Below are 14,078 nucleotides of genomic sequence, written 5' to 3' on the forward strand. Positions count from 1 at the left end.
GGCAGAGCCTGTCGGGCTGCAGCGCAGCGACTGCACCTCGGATGAGCGCAGATGTGCACTTCATAGAGAAGTCACTAGATAGGCGGAAAGGAGGGCTGTTTTATCGGGTCACAGTGATGTATCAGGGTATCTGGTTTGGGTAGAGTATTAATAGGAGAAAGACCACTGACCCAAATCATCAAGGCCAAACTAATTAAAGCAAGCAATTAATTAAAGCAAGCTTTTTAATTTGTGTACACAAGCTGCCTCCCCCTGAGGTAGGGCTTGAGAGGTCAGCCTTGGATGTGAGGAGGACAAGCAGGTTTTTTGTTTGTTTGTTTTGTTTTTCATTTTAATAAGCTCAGGGTTTCTAAATAAGGGATTTGGTGGACAGAATAGGTGGGTTATAGGAGCAGAACATAAACCTAACAAGTTAGCCATAAGCGCCTAAGTTTACAAGGTGGTGGTAACAACAGGAAGTCATAGCAGGGTAACCATAACAACCCTTTTGAAACAAAGTTAGAGTTGCAAGATGGTTATTAGCTTTTGAAAGGAAGATGTGAGGGCCCTTCCTGGAACCCGCAGTAGGCAGCCATTTGCAGTTAATGTGGCAGGGAGGGTAGACCCATCCTTGAGAATCAGGCTTCATCATAAGCAGGAATGCACTTAGCTTTTCCTTGCTGTAAGATAGCTGTTCAGAGATTGAGGCATGCTGGCTGTTCGGAGTGCTCCACTGTACTGTGTCTTTCCCTGCCGTGCTCCATTTTATCCCCGCCTGTCATTTAGGATTGTGGTGTTAGAGTGTGAAGTTCTCCATGTTGGTTCTTTGTGCTCTCTGATGTTGACTGAATAGATCTCCAGGAAGGAACGGCATCTGACCTTTGTGTGCTTACACAGATTGTACTGTTTTTATAAACCCATCATATTTTTGAAATGTACATTTGTGAGATATTTTTAAATGAAACAACATTTCCCCTTTGGCAATTTTAATAACTTTAAAGCGGATAAAAAAATAGGCGTGAAGAAGCTAAATCAAATTTCCAAGGTTGTAGAGATGCAACTAAAGCTGGAGTGTCTTTGCCCTCAGGTCAGCCCACTCTTTCTGGGCTGAAGGAAAGCATCAGCATGCTGGTCTGTGCTGGTCTGCGCTGGTCTGTGCTGGTCATTCTCTTAAGATGAAGGGACGCTTGATGGTTGCATGGTTTTGAGTTTTTGGACTTAGCTACAGATGATAGTTTCCAATATTACTTATTTAGTAATGTTCACCATTTCTTTTTGAATGCTACCAACTTGTATTTCAGATGCTAGTGCCATTTTAAGGGAGGGAGGTTTGCCAGAAAACTGAGTTCTCTTTCTAGTTCATCCTTCTCACCTTATATTTGCGCTGAATGAGGGGAAGACGCTTTTCTTCCACAGGTGGTGTTGATTTCACTCCAGCCCCAAGTTGAGCATCTGCTGTCCATGGTGCCAAGTAGGTTAGAGTTGCAAATAACTTCCCTTTCCCAGCAGTTAATTCTGCTGCTGCAGAAGTGCTGTTCTCATTGTGATGATGGTGGGGTTGGTTGGTTTCCCCGTTTTGTTTTGTTTTGTTGTTGTTGGTGGTGGTTTCCCAGTGTGGGAAGAAGTAAATATCTAAATTGAGGAGATTTTTCTAGTTAACCAAGGGATTGTCAAATAAATCAATGAAATTGCATAGCATAAAGACACTAATATTAGGGATAGGGATCTGTCTGTCACGATTCTTTAGAGGAAATGTGTGGAAGACCATTCTGTGCTTTGGGGAGGAAGACTCTAGTACTCAGCTTGGCTCCACAGCCAGATCATGGATTGCAGTGTTAGTACACGTTGGAGGAGCATCATAGGACATAGGGAGGAAGCTTGTAACCCTGTTCTTGAGCTGGATCCTTGCTGCCCTCTGTTTCCTAGCAGAATGAGATGCTCACTGCACAGAGTTCCAGTCCTGCTGGGTCCCAGCGCCCATCGAGATGGTGCTTTTGTTATGTGTTGTCAGATAGGTTTTAGAATACTTTTGGTGTGATAAAATGTGAGTCAGTGATGTGTGATTATTATAGATTTAGGTATTTGCTTGCGTGTAAATTAAACATGTAAATTCTTTTAACCTTCCTGCATACAAGCAGTTCAAAATATAATCTGATATTTTTTTTTTCAATAGAAAAGCAGTGTTTAGCGTTTGTCTGTTTTCTAGTTTTCTGGTATTTAATTCATTTGTGTTCTCGGTCAGAATGGTTCTCAGAAGGTATATGATTGAAGATACAAGATTATTTGTTTTTATGCTGGTGGAATCTTATCAGTTATATATAATTAAGACTTTATTTTTTTTATCTTTTTATTTTTTTAAGGAGGAATTCAGGGAACTTCGAGAGCAGCCAAGCGACCCTCAAGCTGAACAAGAGCTAATTAATAGTATTGAACAAGTTTATTTTTCTGCGGATCCATTTGATATTGTTAAATATGAGCTGGAGGTAAAAGGGAACTTTGATTAAAACACATCTAAAGCCTATTTTCTCAGTGCATATGAATGAATTTGTGAGATCTGAAGTTTGGAGGGAACTAATATTTTCTTAATAGCACTAATAGGTCTGTGATTATTACAATATGAACGTAATGAACTGTCAGCCCGCGTTATTAAGTGCACCTTCAGAGCCCTGGTTACAGAAGCACTTCTTTGCTTTTGGTATTTAATTGCTGCTATCCAGCATGTTGTTATTCTGCTTCTCACTGTACTTATTGTACATGTTGCCAAAATATGTTTAAAAGTGCTAAAATAAAATAAAAATTTAGTTGTAAAAAATGTAAAATAAATGCCTGGAGAAGCCATGTAGGATTTTTTGTTTGGCTGTGGACTGGTTTCAAACTCCTGGGTTTAAGTGGACCCTCCCACCTCAGCCCATTACAACCATGTAACTCTGGGCCTGACTAGTGTACTGACTCTTTAGATTGTAAATGTATAGTGTGCTGAAAAAACCTTCTGTACAAAACTATCTGGATGCTCACAGTAGTAAATTTATGGGGACTCCATACGAATAGTCAAAACAGCAAAATGAGTTTTAAGCTAGGGATCTGTTTCCTCATATTCACAATTCCGTGTGCTTTTTGCTATTTCTTCATGGTGACTTAGAGTGTTGCCTGTCACTATAATATTCAGTTTACTTATAATATTCCTGAAGGGGGAAATCTGCATTGAAATGTCTTATAATACCATTAGCAGGTAAAATATAGGATCCATGTTAGAGCCTTTTCTTACTGTTTTCTGGCTGGAATCTGTAAACAGTCTCCCTGATGATGCCAGGTGGCCCAGTGGGTCTGGGTCTCTGCAGCTCGAGTAGCAGCTGTGGGTGGAGCAAGGCTGGACGAGGTTGAAAGGAAAGAGTTGTGTAAAACAGATACTGAGGCTTGTGTGACTGGAGCTGAGTGAGAGAGAATGTGCAGAAGCATCAGAGGACAGTGGGATGGGGCACTGTTGCATGTGCACGCTATGGCTCTCTAGTTAGAAGGGTTCTGGGGGTCAAAGCAAATTCAACAAATTTATTCTTCATTTATAATTGTTTTGCTATAGAAGCTTCCTCCTGTTCTCAATCTGCAAGAGCTAGAGGAGTACAGAGACAAATTAAAGCAACAGCAAGCTGCAGTAAGTAAAGTGCTTCTCTTTGATAAAACTGTACATGAAGACAGAGAAATCACACGCCCATCCCGTTGTCCGGCACCACTCAGACAACACGCTTATACTGTCTCCCGCTCTGTGCTTCTCCTGCTGTTGCTTTGCTGGGTTTCCTTCTAGGGATTGAAGTTCCCGAGATGTGACCAAGGAGCTTAGCGCAGATGTCGCAACCTTCCTAAGACTATGCTGCTTTAACATAGTTCCTCATGGTGTAGTGACCCCCAAACACTTTACAAATGTGATTTCGTTGCTGTTATGAATTATGTAACTATGTAAGGGGTCGTGGCCCATAGGTTGAGACCCGCTGACTTGGAGCTTGCTTTCTGAGCACCTACAGGCACCTGCAGTGGTGTAAATGGTGTTCCTACCCAGGATTTGTAGTGGAGCAGTTCTTAATCTCACAGTAAAAGTCACACTTACAGTTGAAATATGGGAAGAAAATGTAGAACTGAGATTCAGAAAGTCACAGTTGTCACTACTTAACTATGCCAATGGGTAGCTTGCTGAACATTACTGACTTTGTAGCACTTTTAAAATGATAGGTGTACCCACATTTCTTTAAATGCTATGAAGTTCAACAATTCTATATTTTCTTTGTATGAGGCAAAACAATGTTTATGAAATTCATTGGAAGTTTAGATGATACTAACGTGGTCTTGCTAATTATTTTAAGCTAGAGGAGCATTAATAAGAAATCTGTTTGGATTTAACACATGATTATTACTAACATACCTACAAGTTAAGGAGATAAATGTTTCTCTTTTCTGGTACTCACAGAGGAGTGTTGGAGGTCTTGTGAGAAGGTGTGGCAGTGCAGACAAACAGCAGCTACACCATCTGTTTTCTTTGTAAAGTCATCTGAGCTAGGAGGTTCTTTGTGTACATGACATAAATTTCTTATGGCAGATTTTGTGATGTCGAGCTAGAGCTTCCTGACTTCATTTTCTTATGACTCCTTGACACTTTCTAATAGGGATTATATTATCTAATTAAGCTATTGTTAGCCTTGGAGAATCTTTAGAATTCTTAAAACAATATCGAGGGATTAACTGAATTTTCTTCACTAACTGATCTAAAGCTATTTAAAGCTAGTCTTAAATGAAAAGCTTCATTGTAGTGGAAATTCTCTTAATTTTCTGATTGGCTAATAGAGGTGACAAATAGCCAATTGCTTGGCGAAAATGAGGAGGTGGGTTTTCTGGGCAAGACAGGAAGAGGAGAGGAGGAGGAGGAATTGGAGGAGACAGTGGACGCGGAGGACAGAGAGAGAAAAGTTGGAAGGCAGATAGAAGCGTGGTCTGGAGTAGCAGGGATTTCATAGCTGGGGAGAAAGTGGAGTAGAGGCAGACCTGCCCAATATGGGTGTGCAGCTTGTAAATACATAACTGGGTTGTGTTTTCCTTGCATGGGCTTATTGGGGTTGGAGATTTACCTCATCACTTCATAGATAAAAACAATATAGAAAATAATTTACATAATTTCAAGGATGCAAGCAGGTTAAACAATATAGAAAATAATTTACATAATTTCAAGGATGCAAGCAAGTTAAAAGAGTTATTATGCACTATTTAGTATGTTTGAAACAGCAGTTCTCAACATGTTGGTTGTGACCCCTTTGGCAAACCTCTATTTCCAAAAGTATTTGAATTAGATTCATAACAGCAAAATTACACACACACACACACACACACACACACACACACACACACACACACTAGCGATGAAAATAATTTTATAGTTGGGGTTCACCATAGCAGAAGGAACTGTCTTAAGGAAAGTTGAGAACCACTGGTTTAAAATTTTGTTCTCATTTGGCCTGGGGTAGGAGAACTAACTGTGTACCTCATTAAATGCTTACCCAGCCCAGCTTGTTGCTAGATGTCATGTATGGTTGAAAGGCCCCTAAAGCTTAAGAACTTTGTATTCACAAACAATGTAATATTAACCATGCACGTTAATATTATTCATGGAGTTGATAGCATTCCGACCAGCCAACCAACAAACCCAAAACGAACCAGTGAGAAAACCTGAGTATTTTTAGCTTTTCAAAGTAGGGACAAAGTGATTTGTTTGTTTTCTTACATGGTGCAAGCAGTTTCATTTCCACAAATATTAATTACCTCTGTAAATGCACTTAACTAAATCTTGCCTTAACATATTCATTCATCTTTCCAATCAGATCTTTGTCCTTAAAGATGGTTATGCTTACCTTTCTGTCTGTTGGAGCCAGTAATGAAGCACATATCCCTCACATCCATATGACCATTTGTTGAGGGTCTAGTAGGATTGCGTCTGTGCTAATTTATACTAACTTCCTAGTCTAGGTGAATGTTAACAGGATGATCATTCCAACAGTGTTCTAGAAGTTACCAGGAACGACTTGTATTATTGACTGAAGTTTGACATAAATGGTTTAGTGGAAAGTGTGAGACTTTTTCATTATTCTATTTGACTGTATGTTCTTATAGGTCTCTAAAAAAGTGGCAGATTTGATTCTTGAGAAACAGCCTGCTTATGTAAAGGTAAGATACTCTTTGCTGCTTGTTATAGTAAAGTTTAAAACTGGTTTAAGTTTATTTGACACTTAACGATATTAGCTATTATTCTTTTCTCTTTTGTGTATATATGTGTGTATATGTATATTCGTGATATTTTTATCAAATTAAAGAACCAATGAAAGTTGCTTTCATGAGCTTTGTGACAAATGTATAGAATAGTAATTTAGCAGTATGGGTTATTGTAAAAGTATGCTGCTGTTGAAACTAAGTCTATAACTGGATCTCCGTCCTCATCAGAAACAGAGTGCTGTAGATTGGAGAGGTGGCCCAGTGGGTAAGAATGCTTAAGGCATAGGCATGAGTCTGGATCCTAGAACCCATGCAAACAGTTGGGTGTGTTTTATGTGTGTGTCTGTGCCTCAGTGCTGTGTATTTGGAGATAGAAGGATCATTGGAGCTTGCTGGCTAGTCTCAGTGAGAGACCCTGTCTAAAAGGAAGAAGGCAGAATTCTAGAGCAGGACACCCAGTATGCTCAGGCCTCTGCGGTCTCATAGTGCACACTGAAGTGGGGCCAAAGAATAGCCTTCCAGATTCATGGAAACCCCTTAGCAAACAGAAATCAGATTTGTCATATCCTTAATTAATTTGTAAAGTCTTGTAGGGCAGAAATATATAAATGGATGTATTATTGGTATGTATTCCTGCCTGAAATAGATCGGGTTTAGATTTCCTTACAAACAATACTAAATATTTTGTCATTTGCCATTGTGAAAATCAATTGGAAGTAGGCATTTTAAATTACTTTTCGTGCAATATACTAACAGTTTTAAAGTTTACTTAGTCTTTGCTAGAATGTCATGTAAGTAGGAAGAAAGCAAACGCCTGAGACGATCGTCTGTACCTACTCTTCCCGCAGGAGCTTGAGAGAGTTACATCGCTGCAGACAGGTCTTCAGTTGGCTGCTGTTATCTGCACAAACAGCAGGAGGTATTGCTTTCTATGACTTTGCTCCCTAAGCTCAAACTATTCCAAGAGCTACTGAGAGATCTACCGTTGCTACTCTGTCTGTAATGTGTACAGTACTTTTCAGTAAGCAGATAGCTCTAAGACTTGCACCAGAAAGGCATGTGCCCTGTACCCACAGATCTCCTTCTACACTATTTGTAGTGAAGAACCAGAGTCCCCCTCCTCTTCTTTCTGTTATAGGCTATTTTTGTCATATACAGTAGAAGCAGATGGTTAAGAAAAGAAAAGGGAACAACAAACTCTACATAATGGAGTGCCAGTTTTTTAATTACTAGATCTACAAATAATACTATTCGGCTGTTTTGAGATGCTGTCTATTTATGTGTGTATATGCATGCATGCATACATGTGTGTTTTTATTTATATTATTATTTTACTTATTCACTTTATATCCTGCTCACTGCCCACCTCCCAGTTACCCCTCCCACAGTCCTTTCCCAAGCCTCCCTCCCTCCCTCCTTCTCCTTTTAGACAGTGGTGGCCTCCTGTGTATCCCCCTGACCTGTTACTTCTAGTCTCTGTGAGGCTAGGTGCATCCTCTTTCACTGGGGCCAGATAAGGCAGTCCAGCTAGAAGAACATCTTCCACAGACAGGCAACAGCTTTTGGGATAGCCCCCACTCCAGTTTTTCAGGACCCACACAAAGACTAAGCTGGACATCTGCTACATGTGTGCAGGGAGGCCTAGGTCCAGCCCATGTTTGTTGTGTGGTTGGTGGTTCAGTTTCTGAAAGTCTCAAGGGCCCAGGTTAGTTGACTCTGTTGGTCTTCCTGTAGAGTTCCTATCCTTCGGGGGCCAGAAGTCCTTCTTCCTGTTCTTCTATAAAGTCCCCAAGCTCCACACTGGCTGTGGGTGTCTGTATCTGTCTGAATCCGCTGGTGGTTGGAGCCTCTCAGAGGACAGCCATGCTAGGCTCCTGTCTGCAGGCATAACAGAGCATCATTAATAATGTCAGGGATTGGTCCTGGCCCATGGGATGGGTCTCAGGTTGGATCTGTCACTGGCTATCTATTCCCTCAGTCTCTGCTCCATCCCCGTGCCTTGTAGACAGGGTACATTTTTGGTTGAAAATCCCATGGGTGGGTTGGTATCCCTGTTGCTCCATTGGGATTCCTACCCAGCTACATAAAGTAGCTTCTTTAGGTTCCATATCCCCAAAGCTCTGAGTCACAGCTAAGGTAACCCCCATCGATTCTTGGGTACCTCCCTTATCCCTGGTCTCTGTCTTGTCCTGGAGATGTTCCCCACCTCCCCCACCCCCATCAGTTGTAGATTTCCATTCATTTTCATGGCCATCTAGCCATCTCTCCTGTCCCTACCCACACCTGATCCTGAGGTCCCCATCCCCCTCTCCATCCCCTCCCCCTCTCAGTTCCCTCCCTCCACCTACCTCTTATGACTGTTTTATTATCCCCCCTCTAAGTGAGCTTCAAACATCCTTGCTTGTGCCTTCCTTCTTGTTTAGCTTCTTTGAGTCTCTGGAGTGTAGCATGGGCATCCTGTACTTTATGACTAGTATCTGTTTATCAGTGAGTACATAACCCAGTCCCAAAAGGATGATATTTTCAAGATGCCTCTTCTTAATCTCTGTACTCCGCACACACCATGCGCCATGAACAATGATGGGTTGGATCAGTCCAGCACCATGTGTGAGCAATGCCCTCCTTTAGTAACCTAGGTTCTGGTTCACTGATTGCCTAACTGTTGTGTTGCTCACATCCACAGACACTTGAATATTGCGAAGGAAGGTTTTACTCAGGCTAGCTTAGGCCTTCTTGCAAATCAAAGGAAACGTCAGTTGCTGATTGGACTTCTGAAGTCACTGAGAACCATTAAAACATTGGTATGTATGAGTCACATTTTCAAAATTAAAACTTGCAGACTAAAGATGGTTTAGCAGTTAAGAGCTCAAACTGCTCCACTAGAAGTCCTGGTTTCCGTTTCCAGGCCCACTTCAGGTAGTTTACGCCTGCCTGTGGTATGAGGCCCCATGTCATCTAGAGGCTCTAGCGTCATTGGGCACCTGCACTCACATGCTCTTATGGCCTACTGCTACATGTACACAATTTAAAGTAATAAAAATACATCCTCTGCCACATATACAGCTGGAGCCATGGATTGCTCCATGTGTGCTCTTTGGTGGTTTAGTCCTTGGGAGTTCTTGGAGTTGGGGGTGTCTGGTTGGTTGATATGGTTGTTCTTCAGGGTTGTAAACCCCTTCAGCTCCTTCAGTCTTTCCCCTAACTCCTCCATTGGGCTCCCTGTGCTCAGTCCGATGGTTGGCTGCAAGCATCTGCTTCTGTATTTGTCAGATGTTGGCAGAGCCTCTCAGGAGACAGCTACATCAGACTCTTGTCAGCAAGCACTTCTTGGCATTAGCAATAGTGTCTGGATTTGGTGTCTGTATATGGGATGGATTCCCAGGTGGTGCAGTCTCTGGATGGCCTTTCCTTCAGTCTCTACTCCACAATTTGTCCCTGTATTTATTTTAGACAGGAGCAATTCTGGGTTAAAATTTTTTTGAGATGGGGGATGGCCCCATCCCTTAACTAGGGGCTGAGCCTATCCTCAGAATATGGTCTCCACAGGGTAGGGGAATGCTAGGTCTGTAAGGTGGGAGTGGATGGGTGGGAGGGGGAGCACCCTCATAGAAATGGGGAGGGGGCTGGGATAGGGGGTTTGTGGAGGGGAAATCAGGAAGGGGGATAACATTTGAAATGTAAATAAGGTAATCAATTAATAAAAGCAATGAGATCGTGATTAAATATAACTAAATAAACAGATAAGTAAATCTAAAAATAAATAAAAAAGGAAAGCACAGGCTTCTAGGAGATTAACAACAAAACACAACAAAATAAAATAGAAAATCAAACAAAAACCAGCCTGTCAAAGTTAGACAAGCCAAGCCAAGAGATAAATAGAAGAGCCTCAAGATAAGGCATAAGAATCAGAACCCACTCATTTGCACATTTGTGAGTTCCATAAGATTACTAAACTGAAAGTTGTAGTATATAAGTACAAAGTGCCCGAGGCAGACACCTGTAGGCCCCTGTGCATAGGGGAGGAACAGGGAAGAGTACAGGAAAGGGAAACCACATTCAAATTATATTGTATGAGAAAATTATGAAATTAAAAAGTAAATCTTAAAAATATAAGTCATTTTTGTAATTGAAACAGATTTGACTTTTTTTTTTTTTTTCAGCAAAGAACCGATGTACGCTTAAGTGAAATGCTGGAGGTCAGTGACCAAACTACATTTCTTGATGCTAAATTATTGCCAAGAAAAATCACAGAGGACAAACTTCTGCTCTGTGCTTTTCTTTGACCGATATCCTCTATAAGGAGAATATTTAACAGGAAAGGTACTTGAGCCTTTTCTGTCAGCAAATATTTCATTCGGAAAATGAACTTTGATTGGGGAAACATTTCTTTTGTAGTGTTTGCATGCTGGCTTTGGGCTTTTGATTGTGTCCAAACAATCAAATTAAATTCCCAATTAAACATATGGAAGTAATTTGTGAAATTGGTAATATTTTCCTTATATTTGGTATCTCATATAGTAATTTGTTTCCTGAGCTAGCCATTTGCTTTCTTTGATATTTCTGTTATATAGTAGGTTTTCCTAAAGCATAATGATATATTAAATATTATAGGAAACATATACTTGATCTCTTTGGGGTAGGTGCTTTGCTGTTATCTTAGCATCCCTAGTGTTTGAATTATTTCTGTTGGATTTAAATGCAAGCATAAGGAAATATTTTTGAAGTTTTCTGTATAACCAGTGTTACTTCTGCACCAACTAATAAACTGAGTCTGAGACATCTATTGGAAAGACTTATTTGGAATTGCATTACTATTTGGGTAACAACATGTTTTTAAGCTCCTGAGTTAGGTAGTTACTGAGACTGAATATCCAGGAAAAGAAACTGACAGAGGAAGGTTCCCTCAGGGTTTCAAAGGTTTTGGTTCATGGCCACTGGGTCTGTGGGGTATAATAGCCTGTGACAGGACCAAACAGGAAACACCACTTCCCTCACCTCTTGGCGCCTCTTGGAAGAGGGATGGAGAGTAGAGGAGCTGGCAGGGTGGGGGTTGGGGGTGGAGTTCGGTATATTCCTTCCTTGGGCATCCTTCTTGAAGGCTTCATTGCAGTCTGGTCACTAAGCCTCTGTCACATGTTCTTTTGGGAGACAGTTTTAAGCTATGCAGTTACCACTATTTATGCAGAGATGTTTATTGATTCTGTGGTGGTAAAACAGTTCAAACTCTACTGCACACAGGATGCGGACTTTTGGCACATTTTTTTAGAAGCGTTACAAGAAGATACTATAACTGCTAGAGAGAAGCTCTCTGGGAGTAGCTTCTGCTTCTCTAGTTCACTCTGGCAGGCTGGGAGCTAAGTAAGTATCATCGCACAGCTTTTCTCCACATAGGTTTTAGGTCTGAGGCTAGTTGCCTCTAAATTCGCCTGCTTTGTTACTTGTCAGTCATTAGTATTCTGATCTTTGTTTAAGAGATACATTGTCAGCCTATCAACAGCAGTGTGCTTCTATCAGGCTTTTTAAGGACTTGCTTTTAGTCTAATGGCTTTCCTTCTGTCTTAAGGAAGAGGACTATCCAGGAGCTATTCAGCTGTGCCTGGAATGTCAGAAGGCTGCCAGCACTTTTAAACACTACAGCTGTATAAGGTATGGCGGAATATACATTTTAACCTGATTCTATACTTTCTGTTTAGGAATTGTTCAACATAACGATGTGAATAAGCATTGAGGCTTACTGTGAACTTCTTAATGTTTGTGTTCTTAAACGGCACTGCAGTAAAATGACTACCAGCTGCTGAGGAACGGAAGAGCACATGCTTTTCAATCCTGCCTCTCCATCTCTTGGGGACTGCTGCTCATTGTAGAAAGATTGAAGTAGTATTGCAGCTTGTTTCACAGGTCCAGTTGTTTCAAGTGGTTCGTTTTCTGGAAAATTTAAATATTATTTCAGTTTATATAATAGTGGTGTTTGTGGTATTTAATGATTCTGTTTTATCTTTTGTTTAAACTAGATGCTTAAAAATATAAAATACTAACCTGACTGTCATTATTGAAAAGCTTGACAAAAACATTTACACGTAACTAGATTATCTAAGTGAATACAGAATTACCTCCCGTATGTTGACTGTACTCAGGAGTTCCCTTTCTCCCTTTTCTCTCTACTCATTTTTAATATTTTCCTTTGCTGGGAAATAAACCCAGAACCTTGCGTAGATCCTTGTAAACTTCTGACATGTTCTGAGTTTCTGAAAAAACATTGAGCATCTGTTTAGTTCTTTATTCTGGTACTTTTGCATGGTGGTAATAAGTTGGTGGGAGTGAAATCATTGAGGTAGCTGTGCATTTTCTAAGTGGGGACAGTGGGGAGCCACACACAGTGCCATCAGTACAAACCCTTGAGCAGCTGGAACTGGACGTACAAGGTCCATGCACTGGAAGCGCTGATTTCCCTCTCTTCCAGGATTCCATTGGCCTTTGGTAGTCTCCTATGAGACCTGAAGGAAAATGGAGGTAGGGGGTGAGGTAGGCCAAACTAAATGAGTCATGGATAAGAAATTCCTGCACCATGAGTGAAATCTTAGCTTTAGAAATGCCAGGAAAAATGAGGACTGAAAATATCTGTTGGCTTTAAGCAATAAAGAAGTTATGACCAACCATTTTGGGGTCAGATTTAGGGAGAGTTGGCTGAAGTGTAGGTATAAAATGGGGAACTTTTGTGAAAAACATGGAATTAAGAAAAGAAGGACTCGGATATTTGAAACTTGATGGAAAAAGAGTAAGAACTGGAAAGTAAAATAAAACATAAAATGCCAAGAGTTTGCAAGGGTTGACTTTGCAAAGGTCACTGTCTATTACAGGAGGGAAGAATGAATATAGAATTTGGTAGCAGGAAATTGAGAAAGCTGCTTAACTGTTGAAACTATACTCCCCATTAATTAAAAGTTCTATTTTAGCTATGCTAAAGTAAATGTCTTATATAATAAAATTTGGCTGTAAAATGTCTGAAAGTACATTTATCAGGAAGTTCTCCCAAGAACTTTTATATTAATGAATGTTTTGATACAAGGAGGAGATGTTATCAGACATGAGATTGAAAGTGATCTGAATGGCAGTATAAATTGATAATTGCTTTATTTTAGATGATACAGTGCATATAAAAAGCACCCATTGTTTGTATACATGAACGAGGGGCTTGTCTTTCTCTACAGATGGATAGACATTTGTCACAGGTACATTTGTGTGTCTCAGGAAAGCTGTGGTAGCATGAGCTTACCTTAGGATTCCTAAGAAAATTGGTGGATGGAGCTGGGTATATATCATGTGACTTACTTAAATGTGCAGCAGTGGCTGGGGCCAGGATTCTCCTCTGGCTTATTAAGTAGCAGTTTGCTTTGTCCTGCCTAGCTCTCCCACTTTCCCATTTCCTGTTGTCTCTTATGGTACTCCTTGTTCCTGCTTGAGAAAAACATACATTTCTCTCTTTTAAAAAAATCTACTCACATTTGAGGATGATTTATACTTTTATGTATTAACAGTTATATATTTATGGAGTATAAAGTGATATGATTTTCCAAAACAGTATGGAATGATAAAAATCCAGCCAATTAGCCTATTGTGACCCCAAATACTTGATTTTCTATGATAAGCACATTTGAGTTTATTTTTGCAGCAATATTGAAGCCAACTGTTCCTAGTTACTTGCAGCATTTTTTGCAGCGGGTTTCTAAAGTGCAGAGCGTGCTCTGTTACTTATATCCTATGCTTTGTATTCTGTGATGATCCCGTGAATTCCCAGTTTTAACACCAGGGAATCAGTGAAAAACAATTGGACACTCTGCTAATCATAGGAGTAG

General features: G+C 40.4%; 1 protein-coding gene across 3 annotated transcripts in view; it reads left to right on the forward strand.

The window, feature by feature from the left end:
• Vps50 (VPS50 subunit of EARP/GARPII complex) overlaps positions 1-14,078 on the forward strand; it is a 101,199-nt gene that overhangs the window by 13,949 nt on the left and 73,172 nt on the right. For all 3 annotated transcript variants that reach the window (XM_008762704.4, XM_006236037.5, NM_001173511.1), the window contains exons 3-9: positions 2,340-2,462; positions 3,557-3,628; positions 6,127-6,180; positions 7,074-7,144; positions 8,909-9,026; positions 10,386-10,421; positions 11,789-11,871. In XM_008762704.4, coding sequence (XP_008760926.1) covers positions 2,340-2,462; positions 3,557-3,628; positions 6,127-6,180; positions 7,074-7,144; positions 8,909-9,026; positions 10,386-10,421; positions 11,789-11,871 — 557 coding nt within the window. The remainder of the gene's footprint in view (positions 1-2,339; positions 2,463-3,556; positions 3,629-6,126; positions 6,181-7,073; positions 7,145-8,908; positions 9,027-10,385; positions 10,422-11,788; positions 11,872-14,078) is intronic.

Source organism: Rattus norvegicus, chromosome 4 (assembly GCF_036323735.1).
Source record: "Rattus norvegicus strain BN/NHsdMcwi chromosome 4, GRCr8, whole genome shotgun sequence".
Classification (NCBI taxonomy): Eukaryota; Metazoa; Chordata; class Mammalia; order Rodentia; family Muridae; genus Rattus; species Rattus norvegicus.